The following is a 25,558-nucleotide window of genomic DNA, read 5'->3' as shown; positions in this document are numbered from 1 at the left end:
AGAAGTTCATTATTTATTATTATTTTGTTTCAGTGAGTTATTTTCTTCTTACAAATTAGTTTAATGACTGACTTACAGCTTGAACTGTAAGTGAGAAATTAGAATCTCTTACATTGAAAGTAGAGAGCTAATTCATGAAATGAATCACTGATCTAGATTTCGATCAGATTTGAATAAAAAATCACGTTTCAGAATACTTATGCACCACTTTCTAACATTGAAATCTTCAACAAATATAATGATCGAAGAGCTTCAATCGGCGTCATCGAATTCTTTCGGACAAGTTTCGTCTTGAATGCATTCTCTTGTATCGGGATGAAATTTCAAAAGGAACAGGCCAATGACAAAGGGGAAATCCAATAAAGAGGGCTATTAAAAAGAGGGCCGTGAGGAGAGCGAAATCTGTTTGACAGATGCCACTCGGCTACTGTCAAAGGATGATGGGTTGAGGAAGAGGAAGGAGAAATGAAGAGGGAAAAGAGAATGAGGAAGAGGATGAAGAAGAGACGGAGATCGAGGATAAATGCGATGCAATCCAAGACTCGATTAGATTGAATGCGCGCACTTCAATTGGAATGTCTAAAGGTTCGGACGATTAACTTTGAATGGCTGGCTACTAATCCTTTGCTTGCCAATGCAGTGTCGAATAAGATCACGCCTGTTTGCCAATGCTATCGTCGTGTCATGCGAATATATTAACGGCGATATCATCAAATAGGTAGATTGTTACCGTTCCACTATGAATTGAATTTTTTCCGACAACAGTCTTGAGTGTTGGAGAGGATATGATTCGAAACGTTACTATGGAACTAAACTGAAGAAGATTGTTATTTGGAATGGATGAGTATTCCAATTAAGTATTTGAATATGACTACTTGAAAGTTTAATTATAGAAAATTACTAGTTACCTTGTAATATTTTTAAACCAAACATGACTAATCTCGACATTTAAGTCATTTTGAAGTGTCCTTTTCCAAATATTATATGCTACAAATGAAGAACATGGATGGATATTCATCATTTGATTGATTGATTATTATAATAACTATTATTGCAATTATTATTCTAAGACTCAGGGCCGGTTTCCGAGCTCGGGATTTAGCTAAGTTCTAGACTTTAACTGGCTTTAAACTCTGGAGTCAGAAAATTGACTTTCCGAGTCAGAGCATTAACGTAGTTGAGGACTTAAATAGACTCTGGAGTTGAGAGATCATGTTAGACCCTGGAGTTTATAATTTCGCTTTCTGTGTGAATGGCTTATAAGTTCAGGACTTGAATTAGATTCTCGCCTATTTCCGAGTTAAGGATTTATAAAAAATCGTCAAGTCCAGGATCAAAAACAGCGTGTTCTTAAACCCTCGACTGGGGTAGGGTTTAAATTCAAGTTCTAGACTTAACTGAGCAAACACAATTCAGTTATTGCTTTGGAGTAGATAAAAAGCCAAATAGATGTCATGGGATACCTAAATTATTTGTGTTAGTCAATATAAATTCATAATTTATAGTTTGCAAGTTCATTTTGGATTATAATTGTATCAGAATTATGCGTAAAAAACTAACCTCATTTTATGATATAACCTAAAAATGTTCAAGCAAAATAATACAAGGATTGCCTTGGAATTTATATTCCAATTTGAATGTTATTAATCAATGTCATATTCAACATATTAATAATAACAATAATTAATTATTACTCCAGTTTTTTTTTAAAACAAATACGTTTTCAAATTAAATAGCCTAATGAATTTTTATTCCAAAATCACTGGTTAGTTAATGATCAATAACAGCATAACGTAAAATGAAATGTTCATTCATTCACCTTTTAAAGGTTTTGCTTTGAATAGGCCTACAAAGAAATTGAAACGTATTTTCACAAATTAGTTTGGAGAGCATGCTCATTTGAATTGTCCCGCTGCAATCAGCTGTTTCGTTTTGCTATAATGCCAACAATACAACAGCAAAATATTGTGAATTTCCCTCATGTCTACTGCGTTAAAGTCCTGGACTCAAATAAGTCGAGAACTTGATAGACTCCGGAGTTTAGAAGATAAAATCGTGACTCAGAAAATCAATTTGACTCGAGAGCTTATTTGAGTCGTGGACTCTGTAAGTCCAGAACTTATAGATCCCGAGTTCGGAAACCGGCCATTAGAGTTACCTGTAATGTTTTATTTGACATCATTATTATCTTGAGCCGTACTGAATTGTATCAATCAAGTAGCCTTCACAGTGTGCAATGCATAACTTGAATAGGAGTGATCCGTGGTCTAGTGGATAGAGTGCTTGCGTAGCAGCCTACAATTCCCCGGTTTAAACCCACTCATCACCAAGTTTTTGAACAGGTGATTTCCGTGTTACCAGATGGGCATGTTAAACTGTAGATCCCGGCTCAATATATGGGCTGTCGTGAGGATCATAGACAGCTTAATGAATTATGTATTCAGGTGATGTGGAACTTCGGTCAGGATCTCACCAATAAAAGCCATACGAATGTCTTGAAATAACTTGTTTAATGCTTACAAGTCAATTCACCGTTATAAAACTCTTCAAAATTTGCGTTAAAGAGTTCCCTCATAATTAAAAACATGGATACAACAATACAGACAGTAAATAGTAACGGTTTTCATTCCAGCACATTTATAATACAGCATTTGTTTTTTCAATAATTTTCCATTCTAAAAATCCAAGTTTTGCAAAACAGTATTCATATCCTCGAACTGTGAGGCTTTCAATTTCAATTATCAATCCAACTGGACTATCTGAAGAAATGAATGGAAATACACGTGAATAGCAGTAAATCTATCAATATTTTCAACTAATGAATTTCTTCGTTTACAGGCAAACCAGGAATTTAGTCTTTATCAATATGTTGTGGTCTATAGGACAGTACTTTACAGCCGTGCCCACACTGAACAAATGTTCGACAAACATGTTTGTTGGAACAGTTTGGGCAAATTTTATTATGTTTGACAAACAATGTTTGCCTGTTGCCAGTGTGGACGCGTCACCAAACAAGATATTTGTTAGTGAGGAGAACAGGTTTTATGTTTTACAGCTGTCATCACTTGAAATGTTTGGAAAAACAGTAATTTCTTGTTTCACAAACAATGATTGTTCAAACTTTTTGAAATGTTTGTCCCTGAGCTCCTCAACAAACATGTATGTCGAACATTTGTTCAGTGTGGACACGGCTTTATGACGAACATTTTCAATATCCCTCTTGTGTGTATTGACGCTTTTTCACAACAGTATTCCGGTGCACTTCTCGAGTATTATCCAAAGTTGTATTTGTTGGAAATCAGAACATTTGTTCTGGTGTTGTCCATTACCTCGATAAGTTTCTCCATTGTCTCCAAGCCTCTTAGCTTTCGACAGCTTTCAAAGTTCTCAGAAACTTTGCACTCAGTTCACTTCTTCAATTTCTTCACGCTCCATATCCTGCTGTCGCCCAGATTATCTTTGGCAAAAGCTTGAAACAGTCTTTGTTTTACTTTTCTGCATCGTTGAGTGACAAATTGCAGCGCAACTGCAACTTAGTAGTACATTTTGATTGCAAGCTTGTGAGATTCATTTCTAACTGTCACAATTCGTTGAATAGGGAGCATTAATGTTATTCATAAGTAATGCTGACATTCTGAAGTTAATAACACTATATCAACATACAGTTATAATAATTATTTCAAGTTTAACGGAACAAATTTTGTGCATATTTCCATATCACTCTCAAAAAATCTCAGTCGGGTAAATATTATAGACAATAATATTAATACTACAATATTATGAGAATGGTGCAATGTTCGAAGCCCTGCGATGAGAGAATAGGAGAAGAATCTGAATTTGAATCAAATGAATAATACATTTGTGATATAAAATGAAATATCCTTTACAATCTAATCTCATCAAAAAATCTCAATATAGGAGCATTCTATATGCTTACGTATTGTTCCATGAATATTATTTGATAATACAATAATTCCAAATTAACGTGTGACATATTACACTGCACATCATTGAAATATGCCAACAACCAGATTGCCATATCAGAAATTGATCATATATAAATTAACATCAACCATATAAATCATAGATAGATTTATTCAATATAACTGTCAATTTGATTGATTGAGTGTTTGATAATTGGATAAATTCGAGGAGAAAGAGGTGCTCGGAATCTATTCATCCATTCCAATGTTGTATTCAAATCACGCGTTGTGCTGAACCTCAGCTCTCAACATCCAAATTACAGCATGCTCTTCTGATTTCATTCGTATGAAAAACGTTATTTATACGACGTCCAAAAAACGTCGAAAATGGCAGCGTAATTATGAGGTATTGGCTCTTCACAGCCCCCCGATAAACTAATGCTATTTGTGGAGATTGAGCAGTGAAATCCCCGTCATTAATTTACGGTAATCAAGTGAAATAGAGCGGCCCGATTCGAGAGTGTGTATTGTGATTCGCATGTGTGAGTGTGCGTTTTCAATTGAAATGAATATGACACACATGGGACGAACAGACGGTCGGTGTTCTATTTAATTAGTGGGAAAATTTGATTACGACCAATAATAACACCGATCAATTACATCTCATTCCCATCATTCTCTTCCTTCACTCCCCTTCTCCTCCTCTCCATACCCTACTTTCGTCCAATACTCAACTGACCAGAATCATAAATCGGAACGGGAAAAAGATGACATTATCGGTTCTATTCGCTCGCTGTTATGACTGTCATAACAGTCCTGCGTTCAGTAGTCGAATGAATATCGTCATCATCGTCATAAATGAATTTGATTTATCACCTATACCTGTCACTGAGCTTATAGCTGAGCTCGTCAACCCTATCAATTTATTACTGCAATTACCGATTATATCAGTCCAATTATGCGTATTTATTTCGGTCTATTTTCCAGTTGGAAGATCTATCCCCTCCTACACTTAATTCAATATCAGCTACACAGTACAATGTTGGTGATTATATTCACTATCTATCCATATCTTATTGGAAATTATTGGACAACGGGAAACGACAAATGACATCAATAATGATATTGTATAATGTTGATAGCAGTAATTCACTTGATTCATTCTACCGCGTTCTACCTACAAAATTTTGATAAAAAACCTTCACGATCAGGCAGATTTCGATAGATCGACATTTGAAGGCTAGTGAATTAGATAAAAACCAGTTTAATACACTCTATCATGAAATGTAAACAAATGTGGATTTTCATTATACAACTCCTAGATATTTGATACAAATCAATCTAGAATCTACTTCACGGAAATGGGTTAAATCATTAGAATGCTTGACCACTGAAAATGTTATATTACTTAAAGAGAGTTTGAATCTCACATGTGAATTATTCTCCATCCTCTCTCTTCTAGTGAACAGCACGTGTAGCTGAATATTCCTCGGCTGGACACCGGACAATATCCACTCGAAGATAACTTGCATTTTCCAAACGAAGTGAATGTAAACCAGTCAAGTGATATGAATCGAGGGGTCCTAACAAGTTTTGCATGGAAAGGATCCTCCAAAAAAGAGGGGCCCGAAATTGAGCTTTTCACCTAAACCGGATCTGATATGCTTTACCAATAAGAAGGCGTATTTGTATGGGCAGGTTGCAGGAAAAATAAGAAAATATTCGTGAGAGGATGAGGGTGAAGAGTCAAGGGGGTGTATAAGAGGCAGAACACACGAGTGGAGGAGGCTTTTGCAGCATGCTTTCATAATATCACTCTTGAAGCGCATGCACTTACCTTGTTCACGCTAGAATGGTGCTACTGGCTTAACCTATTCTTCAAGAGGTGGATGGGTTGAGTGAGGGAGTGGGTGGTGGATGAGAAGTGGTGCAGCCCTTGGACGGTTTTGTCAACGTACACACGCATCTACCTGTTTATTCGAGTCGTATGATATAGATATATGTATATGAGGCAAGTGAATCGCCTCCAGCCATATCACTTCACACGTATGTTGCTAGACTCTACTCGAGCGACAAACAGCCCCAACCAACTTCCTAATAGCTTACGGCGTAACCTACTTCGCTACGCTTCAACGAGCCTAAAAAATTTCACGACAAAAACGCGCGTTTGGAAATTCTTATTCACGCAACGATCATGTTATACATTTCATTTTCACAGACGATTAGAAGAAAACTTTTTTCACAGTTTTGAATTCGTACCGGTAACTCTAGAAGCCTAAGTAACGGTGATAAATTCAAGAGTGGGTGGATGGAGAGTATCGTTTTCTTTTGTTTTTATTGCGATCGACGAGGAAGAGAAGTAAGTTGGGGGATCTGTTTCATCAGTATCCAATAACAGTTCCAGGATTTCGCAGAATGAGCAATGTTGATTTTTAAATACCGCTTTTCTTTGGATGCTGTAGTGATTTTTGTTACCTGTAAATAACATGAATAAAACTGGTCAGAGAAGAAAATGCTATTTTCACTCAAAACATACCTTCATCATTTTCCGTTTCACTCCGATTTCATATGTATTTTAATAGTGATTTATACTAAATTATTCAAACACAGAAAATATTTGCTTAGGTCTTGGATTCCCCATATCCACGAGTATTACTTTGGATTTTATTTGATATAGTACCAAATTCTACTGTTAATTAGAACTCATAGCCTACATAAGGAAAATAGAGTACAAATACATTCTTATACATTATCAGATTTTCCAATGATGACTTATTAGGCTTTATAAGAATTTCGATATTCACATTCAATCATGCTCAACGTTACCTATGAACTGATCATTCGAGATTTTCTGTATTTTTAGAGTCAAGTTCTCCATTGCACTGAGATAATCCTGTTGAGTATCAGCGAACTGCTGGCGATAAGCAGGATCGACTTCATCCTCTTACGTTACCATGACGCTTCATGGAAAGTGGCCGATCACAAGTAGAGCGCTTTCCGAGCGTTTCTTTTGGATGGAAACGGTACACGCACGCGGGTTGGCAAAAACAAACGCATTCATCTTCTCATTTCACAGGCTTAAAACTGAGCGCAATCTGTAGGCTGGTATGCGAACTAATCCGGACAGATTTGAGCGTTGAATACTCACCTCTTATCTATCACTCTCTCTCTCTCTCACTCTCTCTCTCTCTCAATCGCTCTCTCTTTCTCTATGTCTCACTCTTTCTTTCTCTCTTTTAGGGTCAAGTGAAGTGAGATTTCACCTGAACCTTTCAACAGAACTTTTGACAAATGGAAACGTGCTGCAATTCAAGCCATGTAGCAGTTACAGGAAAAAGATTATCTCTATCGTATATGTCCAATTATATTTGCATGTAGTAACAGGAAAAACTGTCGGTCAAAAATGTTGCTCCAAACTTTCCTAGAATCGAACCTGCTGCCGGCTGATCCCCATTGTCATGATTCCCATTTAGAGATTAGAGTAACAGATTTCGCAATTTATTTTTCATTTTCCTAACATCACATTAGCCTGCTTACATTATCCTATTATTATGAGTTGATGCGTTCAATAATTTGATTGGAAAAACTCTGTTCATGAAACTCATTTTTGACTACACTATGCGCATAATTGAACACGCCGGCAGGCGTTTTCACTTGATGAAATACTACTCAACAAATTAAGGATGGTTTCAAAAAATTACAATTATTCCATATGAGATGGATGCCTGAAATCGAGGATCCATTCGAATGCTAGCCTATATTAATAATCATTTTTCAATTCTTTCCACTTCATTACGTTCAAATGCAAAATGGTACAGGCTATCTCTAAAAATACATTCTACTGTTATGCAATACTTTTTCCGCAAATTACTTCATGATGATGAGGATAAATTGGTTATTGACAGTAAGTTCTATCAGATGTTTCATTTTGTACCGACATTTTCATGAAACCAGCAATATGATACCTTATATCATCCATTTGTAAGACTCCTCTCCATCAATATTGTAAGGATAGTAACACTTATATCATAATTCAGCTTCCTTCAACATGAATCACCTTTCAAATTTTCTAGTCACACAACTTCACTCAACATTCGTCCATCAACAATAATATTTCTTATCTCTCATCATTATTCTCAACATTACCTACGCCCAAGCTTGAAGTTCGTTTGAGTCTGGCAATATGAAGTGGGGATGATTATAATTTGAACTCTCCCAAACCACCTTCAGCAAAAAATATCATGATCATTATCAATTGAATGAATGTACAGTATAAATAAGTAGATATTCATTCAGTAGATATAGATTAGTAGTCAGCTAGGAGTGTGAATAATAACATTTTTTGTTCTTCTAAACGATGTAACCAAAAACATTAATGAAACAGAGATATTTCCAAGCTCTATTCTTAGGTAATGATCCTAATTTAGAACTTGTACATTTGCAGATTCTGAGAGGAAATACAGATACAGCGACAGTGGTGAGTCATCGTCTGATGCCACCAGTTTTTGCCAGCCAGGTCAGGATTCTTCCCTACAGTGTACACAGGAGGACCATTTGTCTCAGGCTCGAATTGCAGGGCTGCTTAACACATGGTAAGTCCTTAAGATCATCATTTCATTTTAGTACCTTCATTGATCGATTCGATTCACATCGAGAACATTTTTCAACAAACACAGACTTCTTGTTCCAATTTATTTCGATTGTGCCCAAGTGTGTGTGATACTTTTGCATGTATTTGTATGAAGCTATTAATAGGGTTGAGGGTGGCACTGGCAATGCCAACACGATCGAGAGTTGAGCATCGCCGGTCGCAGGTGTTTCGGAGCCGAGTCCGTCGACGTAAAAGATTGAGATCCAGCAGGCAGGGGAAAACGGAAGATAATTTAATAAAGTCCAATCTCCCCCGTTCAACCACGCCTCCCCACCGTCGCTGCGACACTTCACCCTAAATTCTATGTCATAACTAAAAAACTGGTCGATCGTTGAACGTGTTATCCTTCTCCTCCTCACCCCTGAAACCTTCATAAACTAATGATTCTACTCAGGCAGCTCACGACTATTAGTAATTGTTCCTTGTTATAACCGGCTGTCACCTCTTCCCGAGTCCCTCCACCTATATCATATTATGGCCTACATATGTTGCGCAGTTGGCTAAAATACTTTAGTCAGGAATAGGATATTCATTTAAAGCTATTTGCAGACCACTGCGATACACTTGACGGCGACAGGATCGGGACAGTTTTTAAACCATAGTTGAATGGTTGGAAACGCTGTGCGGGTTTGGCTGTGGCAGTGGTTTTACTTGCAAAAAAACCCTATACTAGTGGTATTTCACAAAGTTTTTCAATTTGAATGCTATCAAGTTATTAAAATATGAAAAATTCTGGATTTTTTCAAATTATTATTTCATGAGATATGAGCGCCTAGAGTTTTATCTGAAACAGATCAATTCAGACCGAAATGAATTCGGTAATTCATGAAAATTTTTGAGGATACATTTTTAATGAAATGATAAATTCTTCCCTCATAAAATCTATTTTTGAAAAGTTATCACATTTTTAAAATTTGATTTTCTCTGATTCCTTTTATCTCATAAACCTTAACTTTAATTCAACAAATAAGTAACTTCCCTCGCTTTGAAGTTGACCTTGACTCGCTCGTAATGGAGTAAATAAAATGGAGTAGAGACTATGGGCTAAATAATTATTGAATACTATAAATATTTTTCAGCCCAGCAACCTATACAAATAACAATTTTTACCGATTCCAGTGGCTTATTCAGAATCATTTAGATTGGTATCAGAACCTGTTTACTTTTAACATTGTTAATAATCTTCTACGGCTCTAAGAGTATGAATCACATGAAGAGTAATCTAACTTGACACCTCAGGCCAATTATATCTCGAGGCCAATATGTTTTGGAGTATGAAACAGGTGAGTGTTGGTGTGTGTGTGTGTGTGTGGTGTGTGTGTGTGTTGTGTGTGTGGTGTGTGTGTGGTGTGTGTGTGTGTGTTGTGTGTGTGTGTGTTGTGTGTGTGTGTGTGTGTGTGTGTGTGTGTGTGTGTGTGTGTGTGGTGTGTGTGTGTGTGTGTGGTGTGGTGTGTGTGTTGTGTGTGTGTGTGTGTGTGTGTGTGTGGTGTGTGTGTGTGTGTGTGTGTGTGTGTTGTGTGTGTGTGTGTGTGTGTGTGTGTGTGTGTGTGTGTGTGTGTGTGTGTGTGGTGTGTGTGTGTGTGTGTGTGTGTGTGTGTGGTGTGTGTGTGTGTGTGTGTGTGTGTGTGTGTGTGTGTGTGTGTGTGTGTTGTGTGTGTGTGTGTGTGTGTGTGTGTGTGTGTGTGTGTGGTGTGTGTGTGTGTGTGTGTGTGTGTGGAGGACTACCTAATATTACACTGTGCAAACTAGCAGTTTGTGCAAATACTTGCAGAACTCAGATAAGTGGAAGACAAGGAGTAGAGGGACACCGTAACTCATCGTCCTGTGCTGGGTTAGAAGGAGAGGGGTAGAGATAGAGAACGGCTGCCTGTCTCCTAGCGGGAAATGAACGTCCTCTCACTTCGGGCCTCCTGAGTCCTGACAACATCCGGGTTGCCCTAATGCAAGTAACAGAGAGAGAAGGAACAGTTCAGGTAGAGAGTGAGAAAGGATGAAAAAGAGGTTCATTGTGTAAGAGGTTGTAAGTGTGAAGGAGACAGTATACTAAGAGGGAGAGAGTTTTCTCAACAGGAAAATAAAAAAAAGGGCGTGAATGAGAGAGAAAGAGTTCATGCAAGAGGTAGTGAGGAAGAGTCAGGGAAGTGAGATACAATTTTTTTCCAGATATAGAATCTCACTCACTTGTAAAGACTTTGATGAAGATTAGGGACAGAGAGTGAAAATGCGAATGGATTAATGTTTTTAGGCGTTGAAATTCAGGTTATTTTTTCCTTGATATCATCTCAGAATTTTATGGAGATTCACTTGCATCTAAGAGGAGAATAAACTTGAAAAACGTATGATTTTAAAGAACGATAAAAAATATTCCTGAGAGGAAATAGGATTTCAAGGTTATTGAAGAGATATTGAGAAATAATTAATGAATCACAAATCAGGCATGCAGTTCTATACACGGATAATTTTGAGATTCTATTATAATATTGTCTTTGTTGTGATATTACGAAACACTAGCTGATAATATTTGGATGAAATTAAGGATTCAATAAATTTGAGAAAATACTTGGTATCAAGGTTTTTCAATGTGTTTAGTACGGTACAACATTATCTGTTCAATTTCAACAAGTCAACATTTTACTGTACTGGTGGAGACTTATAATGGGGACTTAGTATTCAATTCGGAAACATGAATGACTTCGATAGAACATAAATGAATATTTCAATAAGACTAGGGTATGATGGATGAGATGGACAGATGTTCAAGTTCCACCAGTAAAGAGAGAAAGATAACTATGTAGGATCTGGGATTAATGGATAAGGAAGAAAGATAGCATATGGGATGCAAATGAATAGAAGAGAAAGAAACATAGATGGAGGATCTGCACAAGAGTATGAGAGAGTGGGAGAGTGGGAGTGCGATGCCTACAAGTGGCAAATGTATCCAGAAGACTAAGCGACGCTGCTGCGTCGACTGCAAGCGACGAGATAACAGCGGCCGGCTATCTCTTGAATTTAGGCCGTCGCTTTCATAAATACTCGCCGAAATATGTTTTCTAAACGCGGTTTTCACTCCCAGAACAACAGCAGAGATAAACACTCAGCGTGTGCTACATCACGTGCCCAACAAAACCCTCCACTGATAATATCCGGAGTTCTTCCTTTGAATCAACCAGGCTGGCTGCAACTTTGGGACTTCTTGTGTCATGTGCGCGACAATCATTGTGTTAACATTTTCTCATTCGTTTATTGTTGCTTCATCTGATTGAATCTTGTGATGACAGACAATCTCTATTAATTATTACCTTTCTTTAATGTAGCGTTATCATTTTACTCTAACAGCAGCAATTCCAGAAGCGAGATTAAAAAAAGACTGGGATGATTTGTCTCTGTTTATCAAATCTTGATATATCTTGATATAAAATCAAACTTCTGGCTGTCGAAACTAGGCATTATAATCAAGACGAGAATGACCAGTTGTAAACAAAAATATAAACATTTTCAGTTTCAGTTTCCTTTACGTTACATCTTGTTACTATACTTCCCTGAAAAAACGTTCGCTTAGCTTTAATCTCTCAAATCTTATGATTTCCGTCGTGGAATTTGTTTCCCAAATCTTCTTTGATATTTCAAGTGTATATCCGTCAATAATATTTATACTCTTCAATATTCGTCTACCATACTCGTCAATAATATAATTCTCAACTTTGAATTTATCATTGCCAACTTATATAAATATTTATTATAAAAAAACATGCTTTCCCATAGTGCACAACCAAAATGTACAGTCAAATCAGATCTTGGACAATGTGAATAAAAGATAGAAAAAAGAAAATTTATTAAAAAAATCAGTAAGGTTGAAACTTATTTCAATAAGTACATTGATATATTATATTGACTTAAGGCTGTTCGGAACACTTTTTTTATTATTTAAATTGGATAATCTTTTTCAATATAATTGTTAAGATCATTATAAGAGTGAGAAAAAGCGGCAACTGAAATTTCTAAGTGGTCCAATAAGCGAGTTATGGGTTGTTGAAGTGCTAACTTTCCAGATTCCGTTTCTTTCCAGATCATAAACGGCTTCGACTATATTATTAGAACTTCTCTTAAAAATTGAAAAAAAAATTAAAAAATTTTATTCTCCATATCGTTTATAAATAAAAAAGTACCATTTTTGTAAATTCGATAACTTGTTTATTCTGGCATTAATCGCGAAAAAACGCATATTAGAACAAAACCAATGATTTATACTGAATGTATTAAAAAAAAACTCCAATGGAAAATTCAAAACCGTTTATGATCTGGAAAGAAAACGGAGTTTAGCACTCCAATAGCCCATAACTCGCTTATTAGACCACTTTAAAAATTTCAGTTGCCAGTTTTTCTCACCCTTTCTTAATCTTAGCAATTATATTGAAAAATATTATCCAATTTAAATAAAAAGGTGTATCGAACAGCCTTAATATTCAATGAAGTCTCCTCCGTTTAGGGTTTCCCCTCTTATCTCCTCCCATTAGTCCTATTTTGTCCTATTCGGGAAATTTCAATCATCATTCAATATTTCTGTCCTAACAACTGTGAATATGTCCCATAATCGCTTTTCCTAAAATTCCCTCATTCCATTCAGCCTTTCACATGCAATTATCATTGTCTGGTGCCTTGTTTCGTATTCTGTTCGTGGAATTCCCATTCCCAGTTGGTATGTGTAGTGGTGATGTCTAGATTTGGTAACAAAGTGATGGATGGAGTGAGAGGTTGAACTGAAAGCGACCAGCTGGGTGAGTTGTGGCGGTAGCTCGAGTCTGAGAAGACTGGTGCGCAAATCAAGCGTAGCTCTGCCTCTGGTCGGCTGCCTGTCACGCACAAAGTCTACCCGGACTAAGACAGGCGCACCGGGCTAAAAGTAGTACGCTACTCTACCAGGCAGCAGCTGCCGGCTCAGAGATAACGTAGCTCTCAGATGCCGGCGGTTATCTATAGAGCCGAGAGGCCCTCCCTCTTCATAAATACTGAATCCCACTTCCAGCAGATTACCTACCCCTCTTTCTCATCCACCAAACCTTCCTTTCATCCATAACCCCTCCTCCCATCCTTTTGCATTTCCTCCTCTCACTGTAACCCCGTTCCGTTTTGCACATGTTCTTCTTCACTTCCTCAGGCTTGTGTAGTTTATTGAACTTCTTACTCTGATTGTCTTTCCACAAAGCTGGCGAGTGAAATTAGTGGAAAATAAGTCAATAATAAAATAAATTAGTCGAAGATGGTATCTTCGTTTCTGTGTTCTATTTTGAACTACTGAACGCAATCATTGCTTTATACAAGTATTCCATTACATAATTATGCAAAGTTTGAGGAACATGCTATACAGGTCAATAGAATTCAGTAGTATTTTGAGTGAAGTTGCTCATCTTGATAATTCATCAAATTAGGTTGTCATCTCTTGAAAAATCGAATTTATGGACAAACCTTGTGAAAGAAAATGCTCGAATGAAGGACATGGGAAGAGATTGGATAAACAAATAAACATGACCTTATTATATATTAACAATAATATTATTGCACTACCATTGAGGTGTATGTCAGTGGTGCTCAATCTTTATTGATCTCGGAAGGCATCCTTTCTTGTTCCCATTTTCATAGAGACTCATCATTATCCACAGATGCTTATTGAATTAACATTTTTGGTAGAAGGATTCATTTCTTCTGAGGAGAACCATAATCTGTGTAGTTTGGGACTATCAGCTCCATATAATAATTATTCTTTTCCAGTTCTCTTGGAAGAAATGATCATGCGTTTTCATAATACGAAGAATGAAATTCCCTTTGCATGCATAGGCCGATTTGAACTTTTTCGTTTTTACGAAAACTTCATTCACAAATTCAAAATTTTCGTATTGAGTCTAGTTTCAACTCAGTAGTATTAATCTTTCCAGTTGAAATGTAAATCAAATTCTCCATCACATTTCTCTCCACTACCTTCTTTGTCATCCCTCTCTTGCATCTAAATCATTTTCATTCGACTTTATTTACTTTTTCCTCCCTCTCCTTTGTTCCTTCCTCCACTAGATTCTTAACGCAATTAGATAATGGAAGAATAAGATGAAGAATGTATGGTAAAATCTTTTCGAATGGATGACAGTGACTGATAACAGTGCAAAGTTTGTAGTTGTCAAAGGAAACAACAGTCATACTTCCGTAACAAATGGAAATTCCAAAGGAAAGTTGCAACTTTGAGTCGCTTCCAGCTGCATTGACCGAAATGAGCGTCAAGAACAACAAACTGACAAGTTGTAATTCAACTATTTCGCTTCATCAAATCACAAGTGTTGAGCAAGTTCTGTCTTTCTTCCTGTCTTTGTCACTTGTTCTTTATAGGACGTTCGATTGAGGGTTCATCAATTATATCATAGCCTACAAAAATAAAGTATCTCGGAGAATGGTCATCTTATCATAATCAAGATATTACAAAATTCAAAATTGACAAAAATCATCCCTAAAAATTTCAACCAAGTTTTCCCATAGTTCAACACTACTCCAGGTATTGCGGACTAATAAATACATTTCTCCCTAAGGTGATTGAAATGTGAATATGATTCCCTGTGAGGAATAAACGATTCGTATGGTTATTCTGATATTTCAGAACAATTTCATGAACATTTTTTCATCTATATTGCTATTAAAGGAATTAATAATTTTTTTTATTATTTGGATTTGTGAAGAGAATTGATTGTTCAGTCATCTATTCTATTATAAAGAAAAGAACTGGTTTATACACGTAAGGGATTGGAAATTCACGCAACGACACGTCTGAACTACTCAACTGATTAACTTCACATTTTGCATGAAGATTATGAATTTACCGCAGATGATTATAGGCATATTTGAAATTCACCAAGATTTCAGTAAGCCAATTTTTCAGTTTGTCAAGTTTTAAATTTGTCATGCTTCCAGTTTGTTATATTTTGCTAACTTTGCTTGAGAGTGGTAATAGACAAAAAAGTATATAATATATTGAATGAAAAAGACTAAGAAATTTTCAAAAACCACAGATTTATTGATACTTAGAAAGACCAGTTTCGGTTATTACACCATTGTCAATCTCTGATAAACAGAGTTTTCAAACCGGTCTTTCTAAGTATCAATAAATCTGTGGTTTTTGACAATTTCTCTTCTTCATTCAATATGAATAATTACCACAATATCAACTTCTCAACTACACAAAAAATGTAGCCTATAATATATTTTTTCCATATCTACACTATATACAGGTTTGTGAAAAGTATGGAAACTTAGCTGAATATTTCTTTTAAAATGGAAATTTGAAGATACGTCTGATTGGGGATCCTATGCCATCAAAATAATTTCACTTAATCAAATCACAAGTATTGTCTCTCTGTCTCTATCTGTGTCACTTGTTCGTTGTAGGAAGTTCGATTGAAGGGTCCATCAGATTGGATTTATCATTTTCATATTACACAGCAAGCAGACAAAGGACAGATAAGCAGATACTCAAAACTCAAGATCCTAAACTTATAATAAACTTGTATATTCCCATAGACCTTGCCATATGGCCAAAAGTCTTTCCATAGACCTTGCTTAGAACGAATAGGGGATTAAACACTACCTTCAGATTTGGATCATTCTCCAAATTTTTATCGATAAGAACAATCTAGTAATTGAATGAAAAAGACTGAGAAATTGTCAAAAATCTCAAATGTCAACAATCTAGTAATCAAATGCATGATTTATCGTCAGATAGCTTTGAAAATAGGGTTTCAAGGATATTGGACGATCAGCAGGTATCTCAATCATATTACATGTGACAACATAACTGTATCAACGTGAAGAATGAGAGAACTCTGAATATTCAAACAATTTAATAGCAACATAGATTACAATGATTCTTGCAACATGATTCCTATATAATATCGTACATTTTTTTTATTCTATTTATAGTATTAGAATCGTAATACGTGGAATACATTTTGATTCCACATCACTTGGGAGTAGAAACACAGTACAGAATAATAATGAGGGTAATTAATGACTTGTGCTGTTAGTATCTCGTTAATTCCATAGTAAACTGCGAGCATCGATTTCAAATTGCGAAAACTTCACGAAACAATTAGAATGGCGTCGCCATTTTGATGAAGCGCTGTTAAATGAGCCATCAAAATGCGCTACTACTGTTTGCTCGCTTTTGATTGGTCAGCTTAGCCATTCCATTCCGTTAATAGCTGTGTTGTTATATTATATCGGCTTAACAAGGGTCGTTTCTGTTGGATGTGATACACGCTTGCCAACTATAAAATATTGATAACTGCAACCGAGCGATGGTGTTAACTCTAGATGAAATATTATTGATACATTCGGGGCTATATTCATGTTATAAATTTGAGTACTGCAGTATTGGATCTTTTCTATGTGATTGAAAATCTGTTATGCATAAATTGAATGTGATATAAAACAATGGTTTTTACTCGTGAACTAATCTGCTTAACTCAATCCACTAAATTATTCGAATTGTTAAATGCTACTTGATCGTAGTTGGCTATTGAATAGAACCGGAATATGTTGTACATTCTAATGTTTTTGTAACAGTGATGTTTTGTGACATAATAAGAAATAATATATTCTAAAGGTGAACTAATCTGTATCATTCAATCCACAAAATGATTTAGTTGTTGGACGCTTCTTGATCATGTTTGACTATTGAAAAAACACTTTTTTGGACTCAGGGGACCTTGAAACGTATAGAAATTTGGAAATTCGGGTACCTTAATTTTTTCGGAAAGCAATACTTTCCTTACCTATGGTAATGGGGCAAGGAAAGTAAAAACATGAATATGTTGTACATATTTTTATATTTTCCTTACGGTAGCTTTTTGACTCTTTGAGACGCATTGTTTCGCATTCATGATCGCACTAGAGATAAGTAAAGCAAGCGTTATTAGTAAACTATAAGTAAGTTTCAATAATTTTTAGTCGACTTCAATACATTAAGTACATTTTACTCAGACGATTTCTGTTTTTTTCTGCACTTTGCTGAGGTGACTCTCATTCGAGACCTTATGGCGCTCCAATATGATGAAATCTGATGAAACTCCTATTGAATGAAAAAGACTAAGAAATTGTCAAAAACCACAGATCTATTAATACTTAGAAAGACCGGTTTCGGTTATTACACCATTGTCAATCTCTGATAAACAGTTCATCAGGGATTGACAATGGTGTAATAACCGAAACCGATCTTTCTAAGTTTTAATAAATCTGTGGTTTTTGACAATTTCTTAGTCTTTTTCATTCAATATGAATAATTACCACAATATCAACTTCTCAACTACACAAAAAGTTGATGAAATTCGAAAGTTGGCAGTATTGCAATTTTGTATAGATTAATCAATAATATATCAGCTCTAACATTTCACAGATTGAACTTAAGTCAAAATCAAATTTTGAATCGATAAAAACTTTGTTTTTTCGTATCTTATTGAACTAATGTACGATCAAATATATCGATAATCAACTATAAAATCAATAAACTCTTTGTTATTTTCGTATCCTATTTCTTACATCAACAAAGTCAGTCGGATCAGGACAATACAGATTTCCAGCTTTTTCCCTGCTACAAGACACAAAATCAGTCTTTCGTCGTGAGAGGGGGAAGCCATGTCATGAAAATATATCGACAAAGCCGATTCTGCCCATTCAGTTTCGAGCCCCGCTGCTGAATCAAGACCTAAACCGCATTAAAACTGCCATTACTGCAATCAATCGCTTTGAAAGCCCATTGTTTACCGTCGCTGGTAATTATTGTTTTGCACCTCAATTACTGAGGAGTACTGAGAACATCCATCTTTTGAATTGCTCGATGGAGTTTCCCCGAGCAGTGAGGGTGAGGCGACAAAGCACAACCGAGAAGGAAAAGCATTCTTCCCTGAAGAAGAGAACGGACGAGCAAAGAGAGACTGATAATAACACCTTTCAAGACAATTCCGTAATAGCTTTTCCATTAAGTATATCAATAAAAGGTCGACATTTTCCTTTCTGTCACTCTCCCACACTTCTTCTCAAGTCTGTCTATCTTTATTATGGAGCTTTCCATTTTCATCAGATTTCCTAAGCGCCTTGTCTTCTTATTCATACTTTTCTATAAAAATGGAAGCTCGATGCAGTATTTCCAGATTCGAAACATTGGTAGAAAATTCCTGATATCTATTTCAAGACCATGTACGTCTCATTCAGCTTTAAAAGTGGATTATTGCAAAAACTTTATAGGGAAAAACTGTTTGAAACTATACATTTTCTCAATACTCATTGGCACAGTACTTTTTTTATGGGTATTTTTTTAGTCTGTAGGTGTTTTTTTCTTCTTTAATCATAGAGAGGAATGGTTAAAATTTGTACAGTATATATTTTCTCAATATTCATTAGCACGGGTCATTCTTTTCATAGGTATATATTTCCAAATTTTAAAGTTTTTCTCCTTCAATTATAGTGAATAATTTGTTGTAACTATACAGTATACATTTTCTGAATAATCATCAGATTAGTAGTCTATCCAATGCGTAAGCATCTTTTGAAATGTGTGGAAGGTGTTTCTCCTTACAACTCAACTCCTCTTAATTCATCACCTATATTGCTATAAGATTTTGTTTCAAAAACTCTTGAAATGTCTATAAGGTCTTTGATTGAATAACCTGAAAAAATAGCAGTATAATCTTCTTTTGTAATTGGATACGAATTCAGGATATGAAGTACTAGTATAGTAGGAATTAAGCTGTACTTTCTTTTACTAGCTATTACTTCCTATCACTAGAGTACTACTTTATATTACAGCTACTTTCTATTACTACTCGTCTCCATGAAACTACATTATCCTATTGAGGCTTTTCCTTCATCATTTTTCAAATTACTTCAAATAATAATGAATATTTGAATTTCCAACACTAGATCATAAAATTTTGAATTCGTCCAGGAAAGCCATATCAGTATGAATTCATCTTCATAGGATTTGGATTAAGTAATAATATCAGTAACAAGTATTATAGTAATAATGTAGAGCATTCAGATCTTGAATCTTAATTACTGAATTACCACGAGTAACACATTTGCAAGATGTATAAAATGAATAAAAAACAGATAAAGGCTACTAGTAGATCATTATCATTTCATAAGCCTACCAAGCTATGCTTGGCTTTCAATACATGCACACATTAATAACATTTGTTTTTGGTCTCTTGGGCTCGTGAGTTACGGTCGTTTGGAATTCTCTATAAGGGTTGGAGTAATCTCTGACCTTGAATCGACATTAAGGGGTCATTTATTAGGTCTCTTTTGAACGTTCATAACTCATGTGAGTATATATCCATAGTATATAAGTTCATCATGTATTTATAAGTTCACAGGAGAATTGAAGGCGCATTACAGAAACAATTATACTTTTTATACGTTTTTCGTGGATATTATTTTTCAATTTCGGAACAGAATTGATAACATAATAGCTTGACCGTTTCGGATCAGATAGGGTGGGTCCGGAAGTGAAACTACCTTGAGGAATTCATGTGTTTAATTGTCTCATGAATAATACAGCGGCAATGTGGATAATGTGGCGACCCAGTAAAGTGTTCCTACCAACAAACCGTTTCATCACGACTTCCACATGCTAAACACCGCTCACAATTCTTCCTAATTGATGGCGTGAGTTGAAGTGAGCTCGAGGGTCATGACACCATCACACCATGGTCTATTACACCACACACCATGCAGTGTACATGCATAGTGTATATAATATATTATCATATAACTCGCTCCGACAGTTAGAAGTAAACCCCGATAATCTCTTTGTAATACCTCGTGAAGTGAGTTAATGCGTTGACAGTGGTCACAACATTTCATTGTAGAATAATCATTTCCGTCTTCAATTTTATTATTTTTTCAATAATATCATTATTTTTCTAGCAACAATAATCAACTATTCATGACTGGCTTGATATATCCATAGGCATGGGACTCCATCCATTGTGAATAACTGAAATAGTAATATTTATTTATTCATTATTTCTCTCAAACTCAACTTTCAAGGTACAACTTTCAAGATTTCAGGCCATTGAATTTGACAGATTAAGTGATATCATGCTATCGATCATCTTGTATAAACGATAATTGCCGTTCAAGGGCAGCTGAAGTAACAGACACCTATAAGCTTCAAAATAACTTTCCAGTGATCCAAAACCTGCCCAAAAAAACATTGAGTACCCATTTCTATTCTGTAAATATTTATTGATTGTCTCGACTTCACTATTCATTCCAGTAGTAATCATATAAATAATGTTCAAAAATGAATTGTCGGAAAACCAAATTGATTTTTACCTATGTATTCCAAGCTCTCATTACCAAATTTATGTTCTTATACATTCTTGACTTCAGCCAATATAGCTAAAGTACTGGATTCCAAAATATCAATTTCTTATTCAAAATAAGAAAAATTCCTATGATCATTGAATACATTTATTTCAAATTACATCTTATCATGAATATTATTATTAATACTTCTATCTACTACAGGAAATGTAGAATAACGCCTACCAATTAACTGTAATTTTAGAACCTCTGGTTTCTGAGTCTCAATATAACGAATTACGAAATATATTCCATTACAAAAACGAATAGGCTACTCGCAGATCTATAAACAGCAAAGTTCAGTTTTGGTGCCTGATTTCATGCGGCAACTGGATTAGCGATTAAGTTGTGACGACAAGCAAGCCAACTTAGTAGGCCAACTTCGTGCTTAGCTAAGTGGCCTTTCTTTCGATAAGAGGAACGAGCAATAAAGTTTTGCCGTTAAGCTGAAATCAGTGGCATTTGTCATTTGCAATTAAGTGCTTGAGACTTAAACAATATATCTGTAACGCCTCGTAATCGTTGTGAACTATGAGATCAACTTTCTTGTTCTCTCTTGGAGGACTAAATCGGGAATCCCATTAGTTCATTACTAGACTCTCTCAGCATTCCAAACTTACAAACAATTCTACACGAAATTATTGATTTCCAGAATATTTTTTTTCTCTTGCATAATATTTTTTGGATGGGATAAGCTGCCAGCCAGGATCGTCAAATGGACTGAGCATTGCACCCTTCATTCTGCTAGTGCGTTGAAAGATCTAGCCCCATTTATAGCACTTCAATGTGTGGATCGGTTGAGTTTCAATAGTTCAATCCAGATTGCATCTTGATCTCTCAGTCAATTACAATCGTTCGAAACGCTGGAGTTCAATGCAGTAATCTAAATCACGTGTGAAGCTCCACTTACCTGCATATAAAAATCAGATTACAGCCAGGAGTGCTAAACGTTAGAGCCGTTGGTGTGCCTCATTCGTATAACGAAATAGCGTTGAGAACAAGTTGAGAGTGTGTTTAATTGAATGCGATGCCAGGCTGCTTTCACGGTGGCTGCTTAATTCAATTTGATCCTATTAATTTAAGAGGTGCAGCGCACAGAACTGTAGCCAGAAGATCTCATAAGTTCGGATGGCTGGAATGCTGGCGCGCTTTCACCCTATATACTCCATTGTATTTCAATAGACGTGAAAGGCCTATGAATGCCTCAATGCACAGATTTATACCAAGTTTGGTGGTCTAAACTCGCTACCGTTCAATACTGATATTAGTTACAGCATATCGGAAATGTAGGATGTTAGATAAAATGCGTTAGAATGTACTTACTTCTACACAAGATCTGTCCAAAACTAAAAGTAAAAAAATTGATGAAAGTTTGAACCAAGTACTGAAAATTAACAGACTCAGATAACAGTCAGTATTATTCTATCTGGGAATGGTAATTCACTAATTATATTACCCAGGTGGGCCCATGTTCAAAAACAATCGTGGGGATCCCGAAAAGGTCACCAGTGTATAAAATAGCAACTGACGACCTATTTTTGCAAGTACATTATTTTTGTGGGCGGGCTGTTACTAAATTTGGGATTTTTCTATGATTATATTGAAGATCGAATAATATCATAATCGTATGCTTCTTTCTTATGCCCGGTTGCAGAGTCGTTACATAAAATCAAACATAGCTATGTGAGACATAGTTTAAAATCACTGATATAAATGATTGGTTGTTGCACAGTCGTTTGTCGAAGCCCATTTACCTATATTTCGAATTAGCATCACACATAAGTCACACTGCAGCTCTATTCACTTATTTTCCATACATGCTTCCATCCAACCAAAGTCTTTGGCGTCTGGGAAAGTTCCAATCTAGGCCAAAACAGACCTAAAAGACCTCACATAGAATTGATAAACAATATGGTGACTCTTGGCTTTTGGCAAGATCTCTCACCATATTTAGCGATTTGGAGATTATAAACAATTAAAAAAAAACATAGGGAAAAAATAATCGACCGAGCGAAGTAAAGTCTAAGATTCAAGTCGACGGTTTGGCATTTCTCTTTATGTTTGAATGTTTGAATTTTTATATGTTGCGCATTTACGGCGAAACGTGGAAATAGATTTTCATGAAATTTGACAGGTATGTTCCTTTTTAAATTGCCCGTCGACGTATACATAAGGCTCTTTCTTAAATTTTGCATTTTAAGAATAATACAAAAGGAAAATGAGTTTCCTTCGAACACCAATATTGCCGTAAAAATCAGACTATAGAATTATTCATTATAAATCAGCTCCAGTGGACTATAATACTACCCGTTCAAAAACATCGAAAAATTCTTGAAAATGTATCTTTCCATCAATTTATCTACTAACTTGAGCCACAAATGGCGACCACGTGCTCTCCTAAAATTTAAAAATTGTAGATTTCTGTTATGTGTTGTAACACGTGCTCTGAACATATTGTATTTAGGAATATGAACGCTCGAAGAGCTAGAATAATAAGAAGAACCGTTTCTCAAAACTATTGAGAATGCATTTGAATAGCCTACCTAGACAGATGCTGGGAGTTGCTGTGAGTTGCTGTGAGTCTCTCTTAGTCTCTTGGATTTTGGACAGTGTAGGAGTGAGTTTTTTGGTTTCAGACTTCAATTATCCTATAGGGAATTGACTAAGCCAGGTAAAGATTGTATTTGGAATTTTCAATTTTTCTCATTTCAAATCCACACCACCCCACCCTAAAAAGCCCAAATAAGTATATCAAATTTTATAGCATTATAGTAAAGAGCAAACTTAATTATTACTTCTTTTTAAATTCATATCTAAAGACACAATCTTAATTAATTTCTTAAGATTCTACTGCACACCCACCTAACAAGCTGAAAAGTAAGCATATTGCTTACACTCATACCTCAAGAATGGATTGAACTATTTCCTTGAAAGTTCGTAGGACTCAACTATATGCTTTTACAGAGAGCATACGCTTTTCATAATTTCATTATTTCTTCAAGTTTTTCTTATTTTAGCTATTTAAACATGAATTTGCTATTTTGGAAAAGAAGCATCGAGAAACGAATTTGAAAATACAGTGACCTTTAGAATAACAACACAAATCTAAATCCGTTTGAATTTTGTTCAAATTCCTAATAGTTTTGCAATAAACTGAGTCGTTAAATTGCAAATTTGAACCAAAAATGAACCGTTACATTGCCAACCTAGTTCGAGGGTTATTCTCCAGAGAGCTCTACTGTTGAAACGTAACCCCCACCACCTACTACTTACATACTAAGACTGTCCAGCAGTGTATCAATGAATGAATTGAATGAATGACCACAAGAAAGAGTGGGAATGGGAGGGGAATAGATGAGAAGTCACACTCTCTCTGTCTCTCAATTCCAGCTAGCTTTTGCCGTATCCATGTCATGTGTGACTTATTAGTTCGTTGAAACGTGACAGTGACAGTTCATCCAGTCATTTGTGATAAGTTACTATGGGTTTTCATTTATAGAAACGTTTTGCCTTGTTTATTCTAGACAATCCTTGTTAGTGAATAATACTTTTTCTATTCTATTCCTATTGACTTCGAATTACGTGAAATGTTATAAAAATGTTGAAGTGCATGCGACCAAATTATTTATCATAAAAAATGGACGAAACGCGGAAGCCTCATCAAAGTCGCCGACGCTTTAGACACAAAAGTGGACGCAGATTGAAACTTAGCGCGAAACCGCTTAAAATTGTTCAGCAATGGAGTATGGGAGGATGAACGAGGAGGCTGCTCTAAAAAAAGTTAGTGAGATAGCAGGACAAAACATTTTGAAATGTGGGCTATTCATTGATGCCGTTTTTCCATTTCTGGCAGCATCGCCGGATGGATTATTAGAAGATGGGCATGGTATTGTGGAGGTCAAATGCCCTCAGACAATAAAGGACCTACTCCCAAGGGAAGCAGCAAAGTTGAAAATATTGAAATTTTGATAAATTGAAGATACAAATATCGAATTGAACACAAACCATAACTACTACTATCAAATACAGGGACAACTCCACATTACGAAACGTCAGTACTGCTTATTTTGTATATGGTCGCCAAAGGGGACAGAAGTTGTTACTGTATACAAAGATGAGCAGTTCTGGAGTTCGAAGATTCTTGAACAAGTGAAAAAATTTTATATGGACTGTGTATTGCCGGAACTTGTTGATCCTCGACACACGCGTTCAATGCCAATTCGAAATCCAGATTGGATTATTGAGGCGCAAGAAGCACGTAAGAAGAAATAATGATGACACAAACATAACTGGAAAATAAAAACAAATATTGTCACATACCACTTATTTATTATTAAAACTTACATTAAAGTATTATTAAAGTAATACTTTATTAAAGTAAACTTACATTAAAGTAATGTACCTAGGTTTCATAATGACCTAGGCTTACATTACTTTAATGTAAGTTTTAATAATAAATAAGTGGTATGTGACAATATTTGTTTTTATTTTCCATTATGGAGAAATACCACAACATCTCCTCAAACACAATCAATTATACAAACATAACTATTCTTCCTTTTCTCCTTTTATAGTAGTAGTTATG

The 25,558-nt window shown here is 35.6% G+C and overlaps 1 protein-coding gene across 1 annotated transcript in view; it reads left to right on the top strand.

Annotated features, from left to right (window-relative positions):
• LOC111053666 (discoidin domain-containing receptor tyrosine kinase B) overlaps nucleotides 1–25,558 on the top strand; it is a 230,478-nt gene that overhangs the window by 158,760 nt on the left and 46,160 nt on the right. Inside the window, exon 5 of the mRNA XM_039430947.1 lies at nucleotides 8,368–8,515. Coding sequence (XP_039286881.1) covers nucleotides 8,368–8,515 — 148 coding nt within the window. The remainder of the gene's footprint in view (nucleotides 1–8,367; nucleotides 8,516–25,558) is intronic.

The sequence above is a fragment of the Nilaparvata lugens genome, chromosome 6 (genome assembly GCF_014356525.2).
Source record: "Nilaparvata lugens isolate BPH chromosome 6, ASM1435652v1, whole genome shotgun sequence".
Lineage (NCBI taxonomy): Eukaryota > Metazoa > Arthropoda > Insecta > Hemiptera > Delphacidae > Nilaparvata > Nilaparvata lugens.
The sequence above is the reverse complement of the archived record's forward strand: the minus strand, read 5'-3'. Positions and strand labels throughout refer to the sequence as shown.